Source organism: Lathyrus oleraceus, chromosome 2, assembly GCF_024323335.1.
Source record: "Lathyrus oleraceus cultivar Zhongwan6 chromosome 2, CAAS_Psat_ZW6_1.0, whole genome shotgun sequence".
NCBI classification, from domain to species: domain Eukaryota; kingdom Viridiplantae; phylum Streptophyta; class Magnoliopsida; order Fabales; family Fabaceae; genus Lathyrus; species Lathyrus oleraceus.
The window spans coordinates 487,856,376-487,876,720 of record NC_066580.1 but is presented as its reverse complement, the minus strand read 5'-3'; the positions used below and the strand labels follow the sequence as shown (position 1 = coordinate 487,876,720).

Below are 20,345 nucleotides of genomic sequence, written 5' to 3'. Positions count from 1 at the left end.
CAGATCTTGAAGAAGAAAGAAGAAAACATGGCCATGAACAATGTTGGTAGGGCATGCAATATGATGAAGATATTGTTCAACAACTTAAGTCAGATTAAACTCTCTCACGCTAAAAGGGAAAACAACATAACAATACATAACCTTGCTAGGTTAGCGATTAATTCAGATATTAGGGTTTGAGTTATTGTTTGTGGTTTCAATATAAACCTATTTAGTTGGAAAAAAAAGAATATTTTTTTTTTAGCATAAATAGTTTTTTAAAAGCTAAGGCATGTTTTTTTTGTTTTGTAATAATTTGGAGGGAAGGTCGTAATTTGGCGTTTTATATTTGCAAAATTTGCGAATCCACAAGCAATCCACTCCAAAACCCAATTACAATCCTTTTTCTTATGACAATATATGTATTTGGCGGGAAAATGTCCTTATGGTCCTTACTCCACCTCACCCCCCCTATAAAGCCCTAACCTCATCTATTCTCAAAACGCAGTGTTTTCTGCTCATAAAATTCCAAACCCTCTCTTTTCTTCCACTGCTCTAGATTCGTCGCTCCATGATTAAGCCATTCCACCATTCTCTCAGGTAACGTGTTTCTCTCTCAATTCTCAAAGATCATTTTCAATTTCACCATTTTCCATCATCTATTTTTTTCCCTTTCATTTTCAATTTCATATTCGTTTTCGTGGAATCTAGGGTTTCTCAATTCACGCGATCTGCGCAAGTTTCTTCGTAGAAGAAACCAGTGCCTTATTCATTTGCATTTCGTTTTTTGTCTTCAGTTCATAAACTGATAAACATCTATCTCCGCGCTGTATTTCAGGAACAGATCGTGAAACTCTGAATTTGAAAAGTAGAAATGGACGATGCTTTTGATGATGAAGGTGGCCCGTCTCTTACAATCAACGAGTACCTTGAGGAAGTTGAGGAACGGGAGCTGGTATGTTGTTTTCTACACTGTTGATGTACTTTTATGTATCTATGATGTGTAAATTCTTGTTTGATTTTCATTTGGATGTTAGATTTGTTGTGGATTTTAGGTTATAGTGATTTGATTTTGACATTGTTATCACATAGTGCAGTATCATTACATGTAGACCTATTTAAACCTATAATATAAACCTGATAGCTTCACTAAACTGGGGTTGTATTGTTTTTTAATTCACCAAGGGGCTTAGTGAGATAGAACATATCTCATTTAAATCTAAACAAAAATAACAAGTTGATGTAGTTGTAGACTGTCTTTATATTTTCTGTGTAGATCCTTGAAACTACGAGTTCTATTTTTTAATCTTAAGAAATCATGGGAAAATCCGTTGTGAAGCTTATATATTTGAGAAAACACAATAACCAGATACGCGTGTCTGTGTTCTGTTGACTGTTGCGCTGCTTGCAAAAATGTAAGTTATGTGCACTTTGAGCAGTTTGTTGATGTTTCTTGCTTGTCATTTTCGTGTCAATAACCTATTAATTTAGAGGAAAACAACACTTAGTGAAAGACTGGTTTTGAAGATAATGACATGTGTGTTTTAAAACTTTATTGTTAATAGCAAACTATAGCACCACTATAGCATAATAGCCTAGTAATGGTAGGGTTTGGCACGAAGCTACTGGTCCTCAAGCTGCTAATTGTGGCCCCAACCCGCAACTGCATCACTTATAGAATTATAGGGATTGCTCCCTCATTTTTTTTTTGAACTGTCAGTCTTTTTTTTATGGGTATAATTTTCAAATCTAACCCTTTGAAGAGTAATGTATGTTCTTGCTCACAAAGAGTGGTTCTGCCCTTCTTTGTACTCTTAGTCCAGTTTTTTTTTCTTTTTCTGGTGCTTTAAGTTTTATTACTCTATACTTTAGGTTTGTTAACTATTAAGTATGACGATCTTTTTAATTTTGTGTATTAGTCTATTTTTGAGTACTTGTTTACTCTGTACACTGGTTTTTAATCTTTGCAATAGTGGCTATTCCGCAATCTGTTATACCACTATAGTATTTAACCATTTTTTATGACTGATATGGACTACAAATGTGGATAAACATGGCATGTGATAACATTGTTGTAAAATGATGGATTGTTTTACTACATATTTTTAATATCTAGAAAGTCATACATTTATAATCATCCACACTGGAAAGTACACTACAATTTCTGCTTGTCTCTAGTTTTGTTAGTTATTTCATTGTTATTAAGTACGAGGGTAAGACAGTGAGTTATGTTTATCAAGTACACTGCAATTGGTGTATGATTCCCATATAAATAGAAATATCACATTTTCATCTGCATTCTGCTGTATTACAAAAGGCTGTATGCCGAAAATTGAGATGCAAGCCTTGTATGAAGCACTTATAATTAGGCATAAGCTGTATTAATTAATTGGTTGTTTTGCTGTTATGCGTGGTTCAATTTTACTCAGAATTTTGTGAGTTGAAAATGTTTACCCTCCAATGATTTCCCTGTTCTGTATTTTATTCAATTTGTAGGAAGCTGATTTGGTTTTAGGGGGGGATGATGGAAAAGAGTGTACCTATAGCAAAGGTTATATGAAAAGGCAGGCAATTTTCTCCTGCATCACCTGCACCCCAGATGGGAATGCTGGAGTTTGCACTGCTTGCTCGTTGTCTTGCCATGATGGTCATCAGGTAGTTCTTTTCTGAAGACTCTAGAATTTTAGATTGAGTTACTAGAGTGTGTCAAATGTTTTGCTTTTTGACTGTCAATGATGGAATAGCTGAAGTTTTAATTTGCCAAAGTACTGTTACATGAATACAAATCCAGTTTGAATTCAATTTCTTATTCAATGTCCATAGTTATAACCTTCTATGTCATTATTGCTATGCTGTGCAGATTGTGGAACTATGGACAAAAAGAAACTTCAGGTGTGATTGTGGGAATTCAAAGTTTGGTGAATTCTACTGCAAGATTTTCCCAAGTAAAGATGTTGAGAATGTTGAGAATTCATACAATCACAACTTTAAAGGTTTGTATTGCACATGTGCCCGTCCTTATCCAGATCCAGATGCTGAAGAACAAATAGAGATGATACAGTGTTGTTTGTGCGAGGATTGGTTTCATGAGGAGCATCTTGGTCTCGAGTCTCTTGATGAGGTATGCAGCTTTAATTTTTTAAGTGTTTAATCTTATTTCAACCATTTTAAATTGTACATAATATTTCAGTCTTAAGTGAGTTTTTTATGCATTGTTAGAAAATTAAAAATGGAGCATTTTTTTAAATGAAGAGATTCCAGTTTGTTTAAACTGTATAGTTCATTTTAACTACAATCCATTTATCTCAAAGTTACTCATGAATGCCTTATTTAAGTTAGCTTCTGCTATTTGAAGAGTTTGTTGTGCTTCTTGTGGATTAATGTCACTAGCGCTTTCTGCATCAGTTACTAAAATAGTGATCTCATTATTGCCTATTCTAGCAAAACCACCCTATGAGGATATAGACTTATAGGATGTATTTTTTTTCCTTCTTAATTTCCAATTCTCATATACTGAATGCACATAGATTGACTACCATTTGGTGCATGCTTCTGTTGTCAGGAACATAATCTTCAGGATACCACTGTCGATGGGAAAATAGAAAGAATACCCAAGCTTAAAAAAATTTCAACTTAACATTTTTCAAAACTAATTATTTTGATGCTATAGATGCAAAATATTTTTTCCATTGATTATGGGTTTGTTTCTCAAACTCTTGTCGTTTCTCCCTTGAAATAGAAATCTCCAAAAAATGACAATGTTTGTTTCCTGATTTTTCTCTTTTCTTTCCCAATCATGTATGTGTAATACAAAGATAATCCCTTCAGAGCTTGATTTTATACTCTATTTGTATTATTTCTGGTATGTTATTCTGAAAGAGTATTATATATGGCAGGTTTTACACATTTATCACTCCTTATTTTTTCTATTGTGATTTTCTATCATTCCTGTTTTACTTCAGATTCCCAGAGATGATGAAGGGGAGCCGCTTTATGAGGATTTCATATGTAAGGGATGCTCTGAAGTATGTTTCTTTCTGAAATTATATCCTGAAGTAATATTGGTGGCTGAGAAGCAGCCAAATGCTACTGTTCAAGCAAGCAAGGACAAAGGTATTTTGGAAGTTGAGCCTTCAACTTGCGGGTCTGAAAAGCCACTGGGTGATACTTCATACAATTCCCCTAAAATGGATGAGGCACAAGCTTCTGTTAATTCTGAATCTGTATCTGATGGGAAGGGTCTACCTCAGGGAGGAAGTTGTAATGGCAATACTGCTTTAAGTAAATGCACAGAAGGCACCAATTTGAATGTTAATTGTCTCCTTGGTGTGAACATCATTGCTACTTCCCCAGTTAAACATGATAAACCAATGTTTCTTTCGAAAAATTGGAGAGATGCTCTATGCAAATGCAACAATTGTTTGGAATATTACCAGCAGAAGCGAATTGCTTTTCTTCTTGACAAAGATGACTCAATTGTGGAGTATGAGAAAATGGCCAAGCAAAAAAGAGAACAAAAGTTGCAGGAACTGGAGGGTGCTGAGTTAAGTTTTTTTAATAAACTTGGGCACGTAGAGAAAGTTGAGATCTTGAAGGGCATTGAAGAGATGAAGGATGGGCTTCGTTCTTTCCTGGTATGTTCTCTGTATTGCATAGATTTCTTGTATTGTATTTCTTCACTAGTTTCTGTCACTGTTAGAATTAAACCAAACTGGCACAGTTATTATAAAAAATGAGATGGATGCATTAATCACGTCCTTATTTAATCACTTTAATTTGTTGTTGTCATGTTTCATGACAGGAATCCGCAGACTCCTCCAAGCCAGTTACTGCTGCTGATGTCCATCAGTTTTTCGACGACATTAAGAATAAGCGCCGCCGTATCGAATGATTTAATGTTGTTTTGGTAGTTTACAGGCGTGTTGGCCCTAATTTGCAGACTGTTGAGTTTATTTGTGTAATTTGATGTTCACAAATGCAATGCCCTACTTGTATGAACTCTTTGACTCTGAATGTGCTTCAGCTTCTATAAAGCCAACTTAATGATTTCTTAATGTTGCATATTCTGAATGCAGTCTTGATTGAAAGTTCTTATTTGGATCAAATTTATAAAACTTCAAGACAATTCAACAAATCAGCTGGCAACATTTTCAAAATATAGATAGATGTTAATCATAGAATTATTTATGCTTATACTTTGTTTGATTTATTTAAAATATAGAGATTGTTTATTTTAAAATTTTGATGAATTTTGCTTTTTTGTTTTTAACGATTTCTTTTAAGTTGGGATTTTTAAAGAGCAGGTGCAGATGCATGTATAGCCAAGATAATGAATATAGTTAACTCAACTAGTTTGAATGTTGCTTAGATACTTAATTTGTTGGTTTATTTTGTATTGCAAATAAGGTGAATTTGAACTAAAAAATGAATTTGGAAGTATTGAATCTGTTCAGATATTGAAATAATTATAATAAAACCTTATCTACCTTATTTTTTGTGAGAATACTTTTATTTATCTTTTAACCAAACACCAAATTATTCATTTTCCGAGAAAATTGGAGAGCAACCGGGTGAATTAGACAAAAAAATGAAGAGAAATGATTCAAAGCTAACTTATTATTTGAACTGATAAGTTGTAGTATTAAAATTGAGTTGATCTTCCACAAATCCTTACGAAGTAAACTTGAACTAAACCCATTATATTCAACTCTCGTTCAGTGTGGAAGTGAAGAAATAAACTAGAGGGTTCCCTATCTCTTATTTTCCTCCTTGAAGTCTCCCAAATGAGGATTATGTGCATCAAAAAGCTCTTGGTAAAAGATCCAGAGAATTGTTTTTTTAGAGATTATTTGAGGTGGGTTAACAAATCTATGTTTTGGAGCTGTCCATTGACTCTATTCTCGGACCGTTCCCGAACCCAACACAAAGGTTAACTATGCCAACGACCATTTTAAGGCAGAGACAACGACAAGAGTAGTAGGTTAGGTGGATTGTATTTGCGTCAGGATTAGATTGTGAGCAGTGAGCATGTGATCAACAGATCATCTAGTCTGCTAAAAATATTAAACTACAAACTAGTCATCTATCACTAATTTCATTCTTTATTCCCAGGCTGACAGGGAGATTAGAGGTTTAAAGACGCTAAACAGATACATTTTTTAATTCTTTAATCTCATGTTTTTTAAAGATTTGATCATGCAGATTTTCTTAACAGATGATACTATGAACAAAAACAAGGAAAGTTAGCTCAATTACAAAATAATATAAGACGCGTCTTTCTCCAATCTGTCACATTATGTTTTAGATTATTCAGCATCCTCTTATGTCATAATGACTTCACTTAGATGCAACCAGCCTATGTGAAGGAGTTTGTTATATTTTGAATGATATTACAAGATAATAAAAGACTCTTATTTCTTGAATCACTTTAATCAGATAATTTCCATAGACTCAACTATTGACAAGTTAGATTACATCTTTCTTTAAAACTGACAAAAACATCCTCAAAATCCGAAATACCAAGCATTCCTTTATTTTAGACCGAATCTTGCTAGATTAATACAACATTACTTGATTTCATGGTTTATGCAATGCATTTTTTCTGGGTTACTCATGTTATTTTTCTTAATTAGATCATCAAATTGAGTTGATAAGATTAAAAATTCCGGTGAATTAAAGAATTGGTAGAATTTGAAGTTGCTCTAAAAAATTGTACTACTAATTTTCCAAATGTAGTGTAAGTTTGTTGGGAGATATTATATAATAATATAACTTAGTTTAAAGAAGTCGACATCATTTATGGTTTATTATAATGAAAGTAAAAGCTGTGTGAAAATGAAATATTTAGGTAGTATAGGCTAGCTACTTCTGTATCCAGAATTTTACATCTTGTTGTACGCGTAATCATACTATTCTTAAGTAAATCTTCAAGCAAATGTATCTCTCTATATATTATATGTTGTGTACTAGTAGCTCTCTAGATTTTTATTTAAAAGAACCTCTTTACTTTTTCAAACCTCAAAGCTTGTAAAAACAGTAAGTTAGTTTATGATTGCTAATTTATATAATCTCAAACTATTTCTTTTTTATTTTAAGGTCGGACTCCAATCTTGAAGTTAATCGAATCAATTTTGATGAATAAAAATATTTTTTTTTAATTGATCACATCTCTTGTTCTTCCCCATTTATTCAGATGAAATTATCTCTCATTCGTTGCAAGATGATTCTACACTACACAAAATTGAAAGAATAAAACAATGTAGATTAAAAGTGAGAGAAAAGAGAAATCACGGAGGAAGAAGATGAATGTAATGTTGTTGTGCAAACTGCACTCTAAGTGTTTGATAATATGTGTTAATCATAATTGTGATTTCAGAAACTACACAATACTTTCTTACACTTGATATAAATGAAATAGAGCTCCTCTCTATTTATAAAAGAGATTACTTGCACTCAAAGTAATCACAAAATAACTAACTCAATGAAAACTAAGCTAAATCAGACTATTTTAACTCTGACGACTCCTTTGAGAATTGCATGCTTCGACAAACTATATTTGAATTTCTGTCAAATACAACAAATACAGGCTCTGTTCGATACAAACTATATTGACACACACTAAAACACCTTTCGACACCTGTCGAATACAAACACATTATTTCGACTTCGACACAAAAAATTACATATTTAACACAACACCTAATTTATTGCGTCTAAACTATCTGCATTCATCATTGTTCTTAATCTCTTGAACAATTCAACATGCACAACCTTCATAAGTATATTTGCAATCTGATTCTTTGATATGCAATGCTCTAGGCTCAACTTTCCATTTTCTACCCGCTCTCTCAAGTAATAGAACCTCATTTCGTCGTGTTTTCTTCTTCTGTGTGCTATCGGATTCTTCGCCAGATTGATAGCTGACATGCTGTCGATCTTCATGGTTAGTGCTCCATGATTCTTCTCTGTAATTTCTTTGACTAGACTCGTCATCCATGTTGCTTGACACGCACATAGAAAAACTACTATGTATACAGTCTCACATGATGATAAGGCTACCACCGATTCCTTTCTTGAACTTCATGCGACTAACGCACCACCTAACATGAACACATACCATGCAGTCGATTTTCTATCTTCATCATCACCAGACCAACTAGAGTTAGTATAACCCACAAGTTTGTATTATTTTCCTTCATCGACTGAAGGAAAAAATACCATAGTCGAGTGTTCCTTTGATATACCTCAATATCCTCTTGTTGGCTGCAAGATGAGACACATTTGTGTTCTGCATGAATCTGCTGACCATGCCTACACAATAAGCTAAACCTGACCTTGTGTGACAGAGGTATCAAAGTGATCAAATGAGTCTTGTGTACTGTATTGAATCAACATCATCTTCATTAGAGTCTTTCGACAGTTGCAATCTGGGCTCAACTGGAGTCAAATTGCAATATTGCATCTCAAATCTCTTGAGTATTTCGCCTGCATATCTTCTTTGGTACATCATTAAGCCTCTATTACTCTTGTATAAATCGATACCCAAGGAAGTATGAGAAGAAGATGAGAAGAATATACACAAGAAGTGTGTGTGTGTGGTGGGATGGGGTGGGGGGTGGGGGGGGGGGTTGAACTGTGTATATTGAAATTTACTTCTTTTTCTTAAACCTGTTCAGAACCTGAGACATCAAGATCATATTTTGATTCAAGTAAGAGTCTAAATTAGATCAGAGTCTGACTTCAGAGTTTGTTACACAATGGAATATAAATGTAGAAGTAAATGAAGAGACACACAATATATCCTGGTTTCTCTCAAACCGAGAATAGTTCAGTCCCCTTGCAACACAAGAGATTTTTACTATAATCAACAGATTATAATTTGCTCAATTAAACTAGAAAGATACTTCTGCTCAAGCCCTCAAGCAAGAGACTTCATTGCATGAAAAACTCGTTCAAGACTTCTGACTCAACCCCACAGAAAAAGACTTATGCTCTGCCCTTAAGCATGAGACTTCAATTCTTAATCTACCCAGAAAATACTTCTTTGCTCAAGCATTCGGCAAGAGACTTCTTTGATAAATCTAACAGAAAAAGACTTACTCTGAGCACAACTGCTAGAGTCTTCAGATTCTATTAACAAAAGAGTATGGTATAAATCTTGTATTTGTGTGCATGTTTCTTAGTTAAGCAGATACACAAAGGTTTTACACTCTTGAGCTGAATATAAGTTGATTACTCCTCAGTGTGGAAGATTGAAGTTTTCGATCTTCTTCTTTTCATGCACATATTTTCTTCTTTGTTGTGCCTTTCTGTTCTGTTGATCTTCTTTATCATTTTCACTATACTCTCACACACTTAACCCTTTTGGTTATATTTTTCATTTTGTGTGTGTTTTCACCTGTGTTTTCTGTGTAACACAATGTTTGTCTCACCATATCCTTATGAAACAACATAATCTTCACCAACAACTCTTCATCTCGAGGTTAAATGAAATCTCATCCAGATTTACAACCGGTCCTTGTAGAGAGACGAATTCACCCAGAACTCATTATGAAGGAATGCATAACAACTTTCTCTCAAGGTGAGGCATTGTTGTCTTCAAGAGGTTGAAGATTACTTGATGAAATTTAACTCTTATGCCTGAGTGAAGGAGAAGTAGAAGATCATTGTCAGAGACTCCCAATTTTTCAAGAAGAAATATCCTTTCATTGATGCTCTTCAGTTGGTTTTTCACGCCAAGGTTTGGGCTAGAGGTCATCTCAGGTTAGGACAAAAGCGAGAGATATGAGTTTTCTGAAAACCAGGGCAAAGTTGAACAATTGTGTCAACCAGGTTTAAGAAATAGGTTGTAAAACCAGAATGAAACACTTAGACCATGGATGGTCAATTTAAATAGGGAATGAAAGGGCAAGATTGAGAAAAATATTTAAGACAACTAGATTTTGAAAAGATTAATCATAGAAAATCTTTTGGAAAACCAACAAGTAAGATAAACAAGTACAAAGAAAAAGTAAGAGATAACAAGAGAGAGAGAGGCCACAAAGAATCCAAGGAGTAAAACATTACTACTCTACAAATTCTGCCTAAATAGCTTCACAACTAGCATAGAAATTTTCAGACACGTGGATTTTTAGAAAACAAATGTCAATAGATTTTTCATTTTAAAAAGTTATAAGTAATCCTTAATCTTTTTTTTGAGTCTCAGAGCCTGATGCCTTTCAGAGGCCACGTGTCATCAAAGACTGTTCAAGACTTTGATGAAGCTACTTCTGATTAACATTATTCTTTGATACTCCATATTCAGAATCAAGTTTTTAAATAACATCATAAACCCTTTCTTAGAGAAGAATTAAGTATTTAAAAGACAAATGATAAGACAAGCAAAAAAACTCATTTAAAGAGTTGACTTGAACAATAACACTTTTCTGATCAAAACTTTTGAGCCCACAATACTTGGTTCTAAATAAATAATAAGAATAAGGATATAAAAAAATATTTTCCACTTGTTCTGAAAATTCTTATGCAGACATATTATCTAAGATAGTTATGCATCAAGGAGATAAATACATAGACTAAAGTAAATAATATCTCATTTATAAAAGCTGTATAGATAAAAAAAAGGAGTTTAGACATACCTTAGTATGGCTTCTGAACAACTTTTGGTTCCAATAATGTTCTTACGAATGAGAATTAGTCTTAAACACTCTTGTTGTTGAACCTGGTCATCGTTCAACACAATCTTGGAGTAGTACTAGTAACCATAGTACTCTTATTCTGCTTAACTATAAACCCTAACTTTCCTTCCTCTTTTAGAGTTAGGATTAGGAATACATGCTTTCCTCTTCTTGTAGGATGTAGTAATCTATTGTCCAAACATTGGGATATATGCACTATCTTTTCCTTTTTGCATATATGCAAACACAACTTCAGATTTTGGTACCCATAGTCTTATGGGTCCTTTTGTGTTTACTCTAGGCCTTTTCTTAATATGTCCCCTTGCCTTAGAGTAATGTCTAGCCTTATTCCAGACTTTCTTTTTATATAAATTCTATCTTTGATAAGCTTTGACATTAGTTTCAGAAGTTTTCATAAGCTTAGATCCAGAAGTCTTAGGTATTGGTTTTCTTTCAACCTTTGACACGAAATCTTAGGTTATGAATTCCTTTGACCTTTTTAACTTTGGATCATAGTGTCTGGTTTCATCAAAACCACTAACTTTGAGATCTCAGGTTCTGACTTCTGCAGAACTTTTGATCTCGAGGTCTCTGGTTATATGTCAATCAACACTTTTGACTTCTCTATTATTGACTCTGATGGGTTCAAAACTTTGATCCCTTTAGCATCAGACACAAATTAGTCATTAAGCCTTTTATCAACATGGGTTGAAGAAGATAGTTCTGAGAGTTTCTTTTATGTCAAGATTTTGCAAACAAAACATTTTTCATGAAAGTCCAAACCATCTCCTTTGCTCTTACTGAATCCATAGATCATGGATGCAAGCTTAGTTCTGTTGAGACCTATTGTCAATAAATCTTGAAGAGCCATAACAACTGCATTTCTTTCCAATGTCTCAACATTTTCTTTAGAAAAATTCAATTCTTCTTTAAAAAAATCAAGCTGTTTCTTAACAGCCTTCATGTACCTTGCCTTATATTGACAATGGCTCATGAAATCATGAATAAGATCAAAACAAGATAGGTTAGCATATACCTCACCCTCCTCTTTAGATTCAGAGCCAGAACCTGATCCGAATTCTGAATTAGAGAGTGTCAGAGCCATCAGTGCAAGGTTGGATTCTCCAGATTCTTTGTCTGAATTCTCTTCATCACCAAGTTCATCCCATGTTGCCATGAAACCTTTCTTAAACTCACTCTTGAAACTTTCCTTCAGAAGTATTCCCTTAAATGATATGTCCTTTTGTAGATTAAGACAATCATTTTAGAAGTGACCAAGCTTGTTGTAGTTGTAGCAGATCTTCTGATCACCTTCTCTGTTTCTAGAGCATAAACCTTTGAAGTTAGAGCTTCTACCAGAGAGTTTCTTGTTTCTCTTGGTCAGCTGTTGAAATATCTTAAAAAGGAAGGCCATTTCCTCATCACCAGAGTCCGTATTAGAATATTCTCCATCATAAGCTTCTTATAGTTTTCTGACTCTTGAGTTTCTGGAAGTTTAATCAGTCTTCCTTTTAACCAGTAGATCAAGATTAAATCTTGATTCTTGCAGCAAGCACATTTCCCTCACACGCCAGTCTTAAGGATTAAAGAATCCTTTCATACTTATAAAACAAATAACTTAAAGCAGAAAAGGTTTCTTGATTTCTTCAACAAGCACACTTGTTCCATGAGTCAATCTTAAACATAACTTTCCCTAACTTTTGCTCTTAGTTTTCAAAGTTTTAGATCCCATATAAGATTACATTTTTGGTTTTGCTCGCCAAAATAACTCGGTTTTTACTCAATCCACATTGTATCATCATAATATGACCACCTTAGTTTGATGCACCCATTGTGTTTTGGAAGATGTGCTATTCACTCGATGTGTTGGATAATCTTAGATTTTATAATGAATATTTTTACATAACTCACGATGAAATAAATTAGCTTAAATTTAGCTTGTGGAATGCCCACTACAATCTTTAGGAATTTTCTGGGTCTAGTGGAAAAGAAATTCTTCTCGCATCACCCATAAAAACATCCCTTATATCACATTTCAGTGTCTGCTCGCATCATGTAAGACTCCTTCCTCCACTGCTTCAACAACTCTTATCAGAAGCACCTTTACGAGAGATTCACCAAATAAAACTCCCTCAACCTTTTATGCACTATCTTAAACAATTATAGAAATTTCCTTGAGAATTTTACTCTAGCAGGTTATGACAGATTCATTTGATATTCCTTCGGTACTTGGTAGAGAGGCTCTTTAGGAAGCATATCAGGCTCATCAAATATCCTTTGATGAAGATTTATGCCATCCATTATGAAAATTTTATTTAAATGATGCGAGTTTCAACGACACAATTTGTTACACAAATTCTTCTCTCCGTATCACTTTTATCTTGACTCTGATTAACAAGTACCACAACTATGTGATTTTTATTCAATATACCAAGAATTTCTTACATAAAAGTGACCAATAACAAGCACTCTCACTCTCTACGAAGGAAAAAAATATATCGAGTTCATGACCAAACTTAACACCTATTCTAATAAAGACCTCTTGATTCACTATTCTCTTTTTTGAGAGAATAGTATCATCCTTAGTATTGATGCTAGATGTGTTAACAATAAAAATATCAAAGTAAGGAAGGAGAAAAAGATTAGAGTTTCAATAATATGAATAGCATAACTTATGTAAATAAGAGTTACAAAGAGAATATATAATAATACATAAATAGACTAAACTACCTATAGTCCAACTATAAGTAAAAGCTCATTACATATTATCTAACATCTCTTCTCAAACTCACAATAAATTAACATGAAGCATTGAGAGTTTTCCAAACAAAAAATTAAAACATATTCAATAATAAATAATATAAATATAAAACTCAAATAGTCCCCATTCAAGTTAAAGTTTGTTAAACTTTAAGCTTATTACAAATTAACCCTAAAAATAACTTGAAATTCAAGTAACAGACTATCGATGTCACACTGGATGTTATGACATCCAATTCTGCGCAGACAGGTAATGTATGCAGAAAGTAAATGTAAAAAGCAGTAAATGACACAGAGAATTGTTTACCCAGTTCGGTGACAAACACACCTACTCTGGGGGCTACCAAGCCAGGGAGGAAATCCACTATAAGAGGTATTAATTCAGAGCTTAAACCACCAGTTTAATCCTATCACTTAAGACCTACCCAATGCAATTTCAATCTAAACTAAGACCTGAGTACCTACTCACTCCCCCTCAATCACAACAGTGATTACAACCATTAAGAATTTTAAAGTCAATGGTGAAGATATACTTCAAACAACTCTTGATTGTGCTTAAAAGCTTTAATCAAGAAACACAACACTCACGCTTAAAAGCTTAGAGTGACACAACAATTACAACTCAATAAACACCCTAGTCCAATGCAATCATCTAGGTGATAATTGCTTGGCTCACAAGTAAAACCTAATTCAGGACACAATGAAAGTACATCAATGATATATAATGATATATTGAATTCTTCACGCTTCAAATCACTGAATTGTTGAAAGTAGGATTGCCATCCTTTTATAATGCAGTACTTGGGCCTTGAACTTGAATTTCATAAAATTAGGGTGAAGCAAGTTAACCTAATTTCCACATATTAGGGTGCTAACAAATATGCTATATGCTAGGTCTCTTAATTTTAGCACAACTGTTAGTTTCCTGAAAATCAGCCTGAGATAAATACTGAAACATAACAAAAAAATTAGCCTATACTTTAGCATCTGTTGTCAGGGATGAATGTCATAACATTCAGTTTGACATCCAGAAAATGCTGTCATGAATGAATGTCATAACATTCAGTTTGACATCCAATAAATCCTGTATTAGCTAATCCTGCAGCATACTCCTTAAGCATGTCATGACATCAGTCAAGACATCTAAGTACAGTAAGTGTTTTAACATAAAATGCAGCCAATCAAAAACATCTACAAACTCCCCCTTTGGCAAATTTTTGGCAAAAACAACTTGGCATCACAACAGAGTTCACAGCAGCAGAAAGCACACATCCAAGCAGAGAATCAAATTAGCTAATACACTTAGCAAACGTAGAAGTTAAACTTCAAACAACAACATCACAAGAGAAGATCAAGTAGAGAGCAAACAACAACATAACCTCTTGTTTAGAGGACCTTCAACTTCAAAGAAATCTGTTGTCCTGGGGTACAAGTGTTACTCCTTTTTTTTTTTGTCAAAAATGTTACCAAAGCAACACTTAATCTTACAGACAAAAAAAAATAAAAATACAAGCAATTATCAGAAACACAAGAAATGTTCTAGTCATCTGACTCAGAGTCAACATCATCATCTGTGCCATCATTAGGACTGGCATCTGCTTCTCCCTCTTCACCTTGTCTTTCAGCTTCTTCTGCAACAGCAGCAGCTTCACCAAATTCTCCACCATCAGCTAGCACATCACCTTCAGTCATCTCCAAAGAGCTAATCAATTTTTCCAAGTTCAGCTTCCTTGCCCCTAATTCCCTGCAGGTTTCTTTGAGCATTGCAATGACAACAGCTTTACCTGGATGATTGCTTACACGTGATGTCTCACCTGATGTCATGACAATGTCAGGGACATGGGTACCTAGGAACAACTTATGATTGAAAGACATAGGGATGTCTCTTTTCTTCACAGAATCATTCTCAGTTAAGATGTTTGGAAACTGACTCAAAACAATACCACAAATGAGAGAAGGAAAGGCTATATGACCCTTCACACTGAAGCTTCCTGCATGCTTCAAAGTTTGATAAAAAATATAGGAGCCATAGTCGAATTTGGCTTTGGTTCCAACAGCATATATAAACTTTCCAAGCATTACAACAACTGTAGATTTATGATTGGTGGGCACCCAGTTAGCAACTCCAATCTTGTGTAGCATTGCATACTTGACACTCAGTTTACTTGCCACCAATTTTCCTTTGAGAGGCCACTTCCTTACCTGATTAGCAGTGATGACATGACAAATTTTATTGTCAGTCACCTCAAGCTCAGGTTGAGCTTCATCAGGCCTTCCCAAATACTTGTTGATCACTGAAGGAGAGAAATTTACACACTTGCCTCTCACATACACTTTCCTAAATTCCTTAGACTTGCCATCAACACATTCTTCAGACAAATTAACAATAAATTCCTTTACCAACATCTCATAGCACTTTGAAAACTGAGTCACATTCTTTATTAAACCAGCCTCTTGAATAAGATCCATAATAGCCTTACAGTCTAGGACATTCTGAGCTAATTCCCTTTCCAAAGCCATCCTCTTCTGATAAACATATTTCCACCTGTTTACACTTGAAGCAAAATGAAAAGATATGTTGTCAATTGGTACCTCAGGGACACTAGCTGCAAGCTTGCTAGTGGTTGGCTTCTTCTTTAACAGAATGTCAGAGACATTACAAGGAACATCTGAGTCAGACTCAACAACAATAAACTTGGTCTTCTTTTTCTTGGGAACCACTTTGCTCCAAGATTTGGTTGGACCATGAACTTTCCTCTTGAGGGAACTCTCGACTGCCACCGTTGTCTTTCAAGAGGTTGGAACATCAATCTTCTTTCTGGGGGACCTTTGAGCCACAATTTTCAGCGCTAGGAGAACAAGGCATGTTCTTGGAAGGAGAAGAGTTGGATTATTGAGACATGATGAGTATCTTAGAGACGAAATGAAAAATTTCTCTGAGAGGATGCTTGCGTGAATGGAAGTTGAAAGAGTGGAAGAAGTAACGCTTGTTGCAAGTGAAATAACTATTATCTGTTGACCAATCAGAGCACACTTTCAATTATTTAATAATTTGAAATATTAAACAGTAAATTCCTAACATCCTTAGTTGCTATAATTCCTCAGAAAGACATATTCCCAACTTGCCCCTTAAATTTTTAAACCGAGTAGCATCCAAAGCCTTTGTAAATATGTCAGTAAGTTGTAGTTCAGTTGCCACATGTTCCAAGGTAATCACTTTGTCTTCTACCAGATCTCTTATGAAGTGATGTCTGATGTCAATATGTTTGGTCCTGCTGTGTTGGATAGGATTCTTTGAAATGTTGATGGCACTGAGATTGTCACAGAACAATTTCATGACATTCTGAGTGACATTGTACTCAGTCAACATCTGTTTCATCCATACCAGTTGGGAACAACTGCTTCCAGCTGCTATGTACTCAGCTTCTGCAGTGGATAATGATACACAGTTCTGTTTCTTGCTGAACCAAGATATGAGATTGTTTCCCAAGAAGAAACATCCTCCTGATGTGCTTTTTCTATCATCAGCACTCCCAGCCCAATCAGCATCACAATACCCAGATAAGATAGGCTCAGAGCCATGAGAGTAGAGCATACCATAATCACAAGTCCCATTAATATACTTGAGAATCCTCTTGACTTGATTTAAGTGACTCACTTTGGGTTCTGCTTGGTATCTAGCACACACACCAACTGCATAGGCAATATCAGGTCTACTAGCAGTTAGATATAGTAGGCTACCTATCACGCTTCTATACAAGCATTGATCAATACTAGAACCTCCTTCATCTTTAGTTAACTTTAAATGAGTAGGTGCAGGAGTTCTTTTGTGACTAGCATTATCCATACCAAACTTCTTAACTATGTTCTTGGCATATTTGCTTTGGGAGAGAAACATAGAATCTTCCATCTGTTTAACTTGCAGTCCAAGAAAATAAGTCAATTCCCCAACCAAACTCATTTCAAATTCAGATTGCATCTGGTTAACAAAATGTTTCACCATTCTATCTGACATTCCACCAAAGATAATATCATCCACATATATTTGGGCAATCATGATTTTTCCATCTTCATCCTTCACAAATAAAGCCTTTTCTATCCCTCCTTTTCTGTAACCATTAGTAGTCAGAAATTCAGTCAGCCTCTTATACCAAGCTCTAGGAGCTTGCTTCAATCCATACAGAGCTTTCCTCAACTTGTACACATGTTTTAGTAGATTAGGATCCCTGAACCCTTTAGGTTGTTCCACATAGACTTCTTAATTCAAGTAGCCATTTAAAAAGGCACTATTCACATCCATTTGGAACAATTTGAACTTCAGAATGCAGGCAATACCTAACAGCAACCTTATTGACTCAAGTCTTGCAACAGGTGCAAAAGTCTCATCAAAATCAACCCCTTCAACTTGAGTATACCCTTGTGCCACTAGTCTTGCTTTATTCCTAGTGATTACTCCTTTCTCATCAGACTTGTTCTTGTAAATCCACTTGGTACCAATGATGTTAGTCCCTTCAGGTCTTGGAACTAACTCCCATACTTCATTCCTTTTAAACTGCTCCAGTTCATCTTGCATAGCATTGATCCAATATTCATCAGTCAGAGCTTCTTTCACATTTTTAGGTTCAACCTTGGATACAAAGCAGGAATTTGAGCTATTCTCCCTTGATTTGGTAATCACACCACTATTGGGATCTCCTATGATAAGATCCTTAGGGTGGTCTTTCTGAATCCTGATAGAAGGCACCTTGTTGGATGCTTCTAACTCAAGTCCAGGAGGAGTATCCTGTACATTTTCTGTTGAAGTCTCAAGGAATGTTCCAACATCCTCTATGGCATTGGATTCTTCATCTTTATCATCAACAATAACATTTATGGATTCCATCAGGACATTAGTTATGGAGTTGAAAACTCTGTATGCTCTGCTGTTTGTAGAGTATCCCAGGAATATACCCTCATCACTTTTGGGGTCCATTTTTCTTCTCTGTTCATGATTTGTAAGAATGTAACATTTGCTTCCAAAGATATGAAAGTACTTCACAGTAGGTTTTCTGCCTTTCCATATTTCATACAGAGTGGAAGAGGTTGCCTTTCTCAAGGTAACTCTGTTGTGAACATAGCAAGCTATATTCATAGCTTCAGCCCAAAAGTGCATAGGAAGCTTCATAGCTCTAGCAGATTCTTGAATAATTCTATTCTTCCTTTCAACTACTCCATTTTGCTGAGGAGTAATAGGTGAGGAAAACTCATGACTTATTCCTTCAGATGAGCAGAAATCATCAAACTTGGAATTTTTAAACTCCTTTCCATGGTCACTTCTTATTCTGATAACACTACTATCCTTTTCTCTTTGGAGTCTTATGCATAGATCTTTGAAGACATCAAATGCATCTGATTTTTCTCTGATGAAGCTTATCCATGTGTATCTGGAATGGCCATCAACAACCACATAAGCATATCTCTTCCCACCAAGACTTTCAACCTGCATAGGTCCCATTAAGTCCATGTGCAAAAGTTCCAGAGTTTTGGATGTTGTAGGATGTCCAAGCTTAGGATGTGACATCTTGGGTTGCTTGCCAACCTGACATTCTCCACAGACTTTTCCTTCATCAATAAGCAACTTTGGGATTCCTCTAACTGCTTCCTTGGATATGATCTTCTTCATTCCTCTTAAATGAAGATGTCCAAGTCTTCTATGCCACAAGTCTTAAGAAGCACATTGAGGAGTCGTTTGAGACTTTAGGTTCCCATAGATAACAATTATCTTTGGATATGGATCCTCTCATAACTTCCTTATTTTCTCCATTTGTCACAACACATTCTTCCTTAGTGAACTGTACATTGAAGCCTTGATCACATAGCTGGCTTATGCTGATGAGATTAGCAGTTAGTCCTTTTACTAACAACACATTATTCAGTTCTGGAACTCCAGGACTGTCCAGCTTACCAACACCTTTGATTTTTCCTTTAGCTCCATCACCAAAGGTCACATAACTGGTAGTATGAGGTTGTATATCTACCAATAAGTTATTCATCCCAGTCATATGTCTTGAGCAACCACTATCAAAATACCAGTCTTCTTTGGTAGATGCCCTTAGAGATGTGTGAGCTATTCTAGCAACCCATAGTTGTTTCTTGATAAGGGCATTATGCTTATGAGCCTTCTGCTTAGGTCTGACTTGAGGGGTCTGGTTAGGATAACCATGCAACCTGTAACAGAAGGGTTTTATGTGACCAAATCTTCCACAGTAGTGGCATCTCCATCTTTGAAATTTCTTCTTTTGATGGTTAATCCTCCTGTTTCCATGATGTTGTGACATTGGTTGTGACTTCTGCTTGATTTTCTGAACTTCAGCCTTTGAGCTTTTGAATTCAGATGAGGATTCCTTAACAAAGCCTAAACCAGACATGGTTCCTGATTTCTACCCCACCTTTAGAATTTCTTCCAAAGTGTCAGTTCCTTTATTCAGCATTCTGATGGATTTTGTCATTTGATCTAGTTTAGAGGTCAGTAAGGTTATCTCACCATTTAGATCATCTATGACTGTCAGATGCTTCTTCTTCTCAGCTTCCAGCTCCTTGATAAGTTTCTTCTGCTTTTCTCCTTGTAGACACACTTCTGCACTTTTGACACATAACTCTTTATATGAAGTAACAAGTTCATCAAATGTAAGTTCATCTCCACTTGAGTCATCATCAGAGGCACATACACTAGTTAGTGCAGTGACATGTTTTGCAGATTCTCCTTTTGATTCACTCTCAGAGTCTCCATCAGACCAGGTGACAGATAGTCCCTTCTTTTGCTTCTTGAGGAAAGTAGGACATTCAGCTCTAATGTGTCCAAAACCTTCACATCCATGACACTGGATTCCCTTGCCTTGGTTGGACTTTTCTTTAGATTTTGATCTTCTACTGATGTCAGATGAAGTGTTCTTG

At 35.2% G+C, this 20,345-nt stretch overlaps 2 protein-coding genes across 2 annotated transcripts; one reads left to right on the top strand and one right to left on the bottom strand.

Annotated features, from left to right (window-relative positions):
- The first annotated feature begins 396 nt into the window (after window positions 1-396).
- On the top strand, window positions 397-5,033 carry LOC127120815 (uncharacterized). The gene is made up of 6 exons (XM_051051376.1): window positions 397-579; window positions 818-934; window positions 2,476-2,634; window positions 2,840-3,100; window positions 3,942-4,613; window positions 4,781-5,033. Exons 2-6 carry the CDS (start codon window positions 854-856, stop codon window positions 4,868-4,870), a joined length of 1,263 nt encoding a protein of 420 aa, XP_050907333.1. The 5' UTR covers window positions 397-579; window positions 818-853; the 3' UTR covers window positions 4,871-5,033.
- Window positions 5,034-14,951: 9,918 nt separating this feature from the next.
- On the bottom strand, window positions 14,952-15,932 carry LOC127123902 (uncharacterized). The gene has a single exon (XM_051054078.1). The coding sequence runs from the start codon at window positions 15,930-15,932 to the stop codon at window positions 14,952-14,954; it is 981 nt and encodes a 326-aa protein (XP_050910035.1).
- Between the last annotated feature and the right edge of the window lie 4,413 nt (window positions 15,933-20,345).

What these genes read in the sequence shown, in the direction of transcription:
- LOC127120815 (XM_051051376.1), top strand. Translation starts at nt 854, where the DNA reads ATGGACGATGCTTTTGATGATGAAGGTGGCCCGTCTCTTACAATCAAC. An exon ending in AAGTTGAGGAACGGGAGCTG is followed by an intron (nt 935 to 2,475) that starts GTATGTTGTTTT and finishes TTCAATTTGTAG; the next exon opens with GAAGCTGATTTGGTTTTAGG. An exon ending in CTTGCCATGATGGTCATCAG is followed by an intron (nt 2,635 to 2,839) that starts GTAGTTCTTTTC and finishes TATGCTGTGCAG; the next exon opens with ATTGTGGAACTATGGACAAA.
- LOC127123902 (XM_051054078.1), bottom strand. Translation starts at nt 15,932, where the DNA reads ATGGCTTTGGAAAGGGAATTAGCTCAGAATGTCCTAGACTGTAAGGCT.